Source organism: Notechis scutatus, chromosome Z, assembly GCF_049901735.1.
Source record: "Notechis scutatus isolate UNSWTSFEM ecotype Mainland chromosome Z, rNotScu1.2, whole genome shotgun sequence".
In the NCBI taxonomy this organism is placed as follows: domain Eukaryota; kingdom Metazoa; phylum Chordata; class Lepidosauria; order Squamata; family Elapidae; genus Notechis; species Notechis scutatus.
In genome coordinates, this window is record NC_142025.1 from 137,738,624 (window position 1) to 137,744,073 (window position 5,450).

At 40.2% G+C, this 5,450-nt stretch overlaps 1 protein-coding gene across 1 annotated transcript; it reads left to right on the forward strand.

Moving 5' to 3' along the window:
* The first annotated feature begins 499 nt into the window (after nucleotides 1–499).
* PTH2 (parathyroid hormone 2) lies at nucleotides 500–4,734 on the forward strand. The gene is made up of 3 exons (XM_026677399.2): nucleotides 500–624; nucleotides 1,918–1,924; nucleotides 4,327–4,734. Exons 1-3 carry the CDS (start codon nucleotides 512–514, stop codon nucleotides 4,732–4,734), a joined length of 528 nt encoding a protein of 175 aa, XP_026533184.2. The 5' UTR covers nucleotides 500–511.
* The last annotated feature ends 716 nt before the right edge of the window (nucleotides 4,735–5,450 follow it).

Consider the following 5,450-nt stretch of genomic DNA (forward strand, 5'->3'; position numbering starts at 1 on the left):
TAACTGTCCAATCTCCCTGCAACCCATTATTCTGTTTATTACCATTTCTCACTATTGCCTTTCTCCTACTTAAGAAAACTTCCTCTAACAATCTTCATTACATCTTCCTCCACTTAAACAAGTCATGTCATGACTCCATGCTTATGCTACCTCATTATTTTCTTGATTGGGATGACACGGGGCAATCCATTCCAACCAGATCCATTCCATCTTTTCTTCCCTCAAACTGTTGACTTGGTTTTCTATTGATCTGGTTCCTCATGCCTCCATCAGCCTCTCGCACTGGTCTTGCTGAGCACGTCACAAGCAGAGAGGGAAAGGTATAAATGTCCCTGAAAGAGGCTACTGATGTGTGGGAGGACAGAGGATTGGAGTTGGGGAAGTCGGAGGAGGGTAAAGATCCAGAGGCTGTTTCAAAAGGAGAGATTGTAAGTAGTTAAACCAATAGGGCATGATGTTGGTCCATGTTGCTGTAGATCTCTTCTCCATTTTTCTTTCTAGCAGCAAAGCAATGGATCCTGTAACTGGTGCACACAAAGGGATCTTGTCCATCATAGTCCTTCTTAGTTCATGCGGGCTGCTTACATCAGGAACCTTCTTGCCAAGATTGCATTCCCTAGGCAGGTAAGCTTTTGGTTCGCTGCCATTTTGTTCTTCGCCAAGTCATTTTAGATCACAGGATCAGTTCTGCAGATAATGATTAGCAAGAAGAGAGTGAGAGAGAAATGTGCAAATTCAGGAACACAGATGGGGTCTTACACAGGAGTAGGTGACAGAGAAGGATATCGAGCAAAGGTAGGAACGAAGTCTTCTGCATATAAGCCTCTGAGATAACAAAGTTAACTCAGCTTTGTGTACAAATATATGTTCTTGACTGCTCTTATTCTTTAAGGCACTCTTCCATTTTCCCATCTTCTGGGTGTTACTTATACTTTCAAAAGAAGACTGTAAAAAGAACCTCATCCATAGAACAGGGAGATTATGATTTCAGTAGTTCTAAAGTAAGCTTCCAATATCTATTCATTCAAAGGTTGAACTGGAGCGACAAAATTCCATTCATATAGAACTTCCAGACACAATATGTAAAGATGACCACTGCTTCAAATAATTTGAAAGAAAATTGTGAATTTAATGAAAGATAAGGATGATAATAGCTACAAATGTACATAAAGATCTGATGGCCAAATATTACTTTCAGAGCCTTTAAAAAGAATGATTAATGTTATGTCTGGCTAATGGACTTCTCAGAAACTGATCTCCAGTTTTCTCTTTTGTAAGAAGGTTGTTGAGAAATTGGTAGGGCTCCATTTGTGGAGATCTCTGGGAGAATGGATGGTCTAGATTCTTTCTAACTAGACTTGAGCATGGAACCAAAAGCATCTTGATTGCTCTTGTAGACAACTTGTAATAGGAGCAGAACAAGGAAAGTACCATACTCCTTGTCCTCTTTGCATTCTCATCAGCTTTCAATACCTTTGAATTCTCATCAGTTTTCATACCTTTGATCAATGTTCTTCTGGACTGCTGTACACACTATTATTGGCAGTAGGCAGCATTCTTTGCAGAAAATGGAATGCTTTTCAACAGTCAATCTGTGTGTGTGTGTGTGAGGGAGGGAGGGAGGGAAAGGCAGGCAGGCGGGCAGGTGGGCAGGTGGGCAGGTGGGCAGGCAAGCAGGCAGGCAGAGACGGAAGCCAAAGGGTTGAAACTCTCAGCCCCCCTATTTATCTTCTACATGAAATTACTAGAGATCATTTGCTGACACCTAATCAGGTATCAGCAGCGTGATACCCAGATATATATCTTACCACCAGGATAAACAGAAGATGTGGTTGAAATTTTGTCTTGATATCTGGAAGGTTTTAGGATCTAGATGGGAAGGAACAGGCAGGGGCTCTTCGTCAATGAAACAGAGAGGCTTTGGGTGTGAAGGCTGTCTGATTCCAGAAATATGATATCCTGGACTCCACACTGGGTTACACTTCCCAGGCAGAGTCAATCTGTAATCTGTGGATCCTTCTGGATTCACAGCTTCTGGATGAGCAGGTGGTAATTGTGGTTCTATCGAGAGCAATTCTAGCATTTCCAGATCAGGGAGCTTTGTTTATAATCCCTCATGCTATCTCCCATTTGGATTATTACAATCCACTCACATGAATCTATCTTGAACACCACTTGTAAGTTTTACATGGTCTGAAATATGGCACCCTAATAGTTATGGGTACTAGTTGTCCATTGAGACCCATAGAGGTTATTGAGTACACTGGCAGTTGTCACTTTAAAATCTGAGCATCTACAGGGCCACCTGCTTCCAGGTCTTTCCTTTCATTAAGTTTTAGAAGAGGCACAGCTTCATCCTTAAGGAGTATCACCTATGGTGGTGCCTGGTTCCCCCTCTTTTCAGGATGAATATCACCCTCACATCAGACACTTGGCCTTCTGCAAAGCTGATACCACGAGGCTTTTCCAGGGAGTCTTTGAGATCTTGTTCCCACCTAGTGAGGAATGTTTATATATGAAGTTTGTTTGCCCATAGGAAACATCTGTCACTGTATTATTAATTGATGGGATTCCATAATGATGCCATTATTAGCTCACTATGTTCCTCATCATCGGAGATGTTGAAGGTCATGTAGATGTTACAAATACTTGAGAGACAGGTCCATCAGTGGTTATGTCAGTTGAAAGCAGTTGGAAATGAAATTTCTATATGCAGATGGAAAGGTGCTCATCTTCGCTGGAATTAATAAGGAACATCCTTGTTCTTTTGCTTATGATGGATACTGTACAAGCAGGATGCTGGAGGCAAAGGCTGACCTACAGCAAAATCTAAGCTGTGTTCCCATAAATGATGGAAAAGGACTAGATGTGTGCAGATTAAATGTAGAGAGTAAGGAAGAGGATCTCGATGGAGGCCCATATCTTCCATAACTTTATCGATGTTATCTTCCTTCCAAAGTAAGGAGGATTTGGATTTTGTCCAAAGTTTTCTCAACTATCAGCTTCACTAATTAAGAACATCCAGAAATCAAGTCCACAGGAAAGCTAAAACTAATTTTATTGAGATTGATTATAATAACAGAACCTTGCAAATCTGATGTATGTACCTCCTCCCACTTCTTATACTCCAGTGAATTAGGGAGGTTGTATCTGAACTATTTCCAAATGTTATATGGATGTTGTGAACTTAGGAAATGTTTTAACTCTTGTCATCTTGGCAGCACAGATTGTGTGTCTCCATTAAGACCAGGCTTCATCCAGTATTCAGGATTCCTCTATTGTAACTCCCTGACTCCTGTTTGTTTTTTGTTTTGCTTTTTAACTTTTTCCAGACAAATTTTCCAAAATATATTTTGGGATTTCAATCAAAACAACTTAATATCTAAACACACATTTCAAAGCCCTTTAAGATGAATTTCAAACTACCTGTGAAGAGTCAGAAGTGAATGTAATGTTCAAGACCCCTGAGAATTAAAAAGAGGTGAAGGTGACTTCCAAATGGATTTCAATCATTATTTTTTTCTTGGTGGTCAAATTATCCACCTGTTATTTCTATCAGCTACCTTGTGATGTCACTTTATTGTTAAAAAAAAGATCTTTTTGCTTCATCTGAGAGAGAAAAAAGGTAAATCAATATTGACTGAATTTGCACATTTTCCAAATCATAGTTTGGTTCTCTGGGCAAGAAACCACAACTGATTTGTTTCACAGCACTCATTAAGCCACCAGCTAAAGAAATACAGGTAGTCCTCGACTTACAACAGTTCATGTAGTGACCAAAGTTACAATGGCACTGAAAAAAGTGATTTGTGAGCATTTTTTGCCCGTATGTGGCATCCCTATAGTCATGTGATCAAAATTCAGACTGTTGCCAATTTTGATCACATGACTATGCCGCATAAGTGTGAAAAATTGCTCATAAATCACTTTTTTCCATTTATGATGGCCATAGCATCCTGGGATCATGTGATCCCTTTCTGTAACCTTCCGACAAGCAAGTCAATGGGAAAGTCAGATTCATTTAACAACTGTGGCAAGAAAGATCATAAAATTGGGCAAAACGCACTTAATAAACGTCTTACTTAACAATAGAAATTTTGAGCTCCATTGTGGTCATAAGTCAAGGACTACCTGTACATTGTACTATGTAAACTAGGTCGATGTGTAATTCTATTCTACAATGTGCAGTTTTTAGAAACATACATTGGAACAAAGTCTAAAAAAACCCACCAGCAACATTTTTCTCAAAAAAAACTTTACCAATCTTTAATCTTTCTCTCTTAAAAAACAACAACAACCTTCACATGTCTTTTGTCTTCCAGGAAGTTTGGGAAGCATGACGTCTCTCAATATCCTGGGTTAGAGAGCAACATTGACCTTAAGGCTAACCTTCTTCCGTGGGGCATCTATACACCATCCATCACCCTGCAGGACTGGAGTCTCAAATGGATGTCTTCAGATGTCACAGCCTCACAAGATGATGGCAATCATGACGAAAGACAGAACAAAAAAATCCAGCGATGGGGTTTAGCAAGAAAAGAAGCAGTACCTGCTGGGAACCAAATGGGGGCAGTAGATTTAACTGGATGGGTGCCAGGCTGGCGTGAGAAGCGGAGTATTGTGGTAGCAGATGACGCAGCTTTCCGAGAGAAAAGTAAGATGTTAACCGCGATGGAGAGGCAGAAGTGGCTCAACTCTTACATGCAAAAGTTTTTGGTGGTAAACTCAGATTAAGAATGAAGTAGCAGCACATGGGGGAAGGGGCATAACATCTTGCATGATGAGGGTCAAACTATGTATTTATCACATTCACGGACCCCCGTCAAGGACCAGTTTTAGCATGACAGAATGGAAAGATCTGTAGAAGCTTAAAAGCTGAATTTGCTCCTGTTCTACAGGCTTTCTATGGGGTCTGAAAAGCAGATCCTGGTCCCTGAGGATCTTAGTACTTCGGAGCATGCTCTCTTTCCACTTGGCTTCACTGCTTTCTCCCAAAATCAGAGTCACATAAGATGCCCTACTCCATAGAGCAGATGTATTTGCTAAACTAGGCCATAATATGGGTTGCTTTGTTTAGCCTGACTTGTAAATCCTGCTGCTGAGATTTATCAACTGCTATTTATGCATTAGCACACGGCATGAATTTAGCCAACAGTGGTTTATTCATGGTTAGCATGGTTAGTTGAACCAGGAATTAGTCTGGGAGGCTAGTCTGAAAATAGCAAGAGGAACTTAAGCAAAGGCTTAATTCAAACTATCCCCTTCATGAATTACAGATCATGTCATTATGTGCCTGTAAATTGCGTTACTGACTTGACACTTCCAATACCTGTTCTAATAAATTATGAGATTTGTTTGCTTTGTATTTTTTCAATGGAACACATTTCTGGAAAATATGAACAGAACAACAACGATTTACAGAGAAAGTCTGAAGAAGGTTGTGGCTGTCA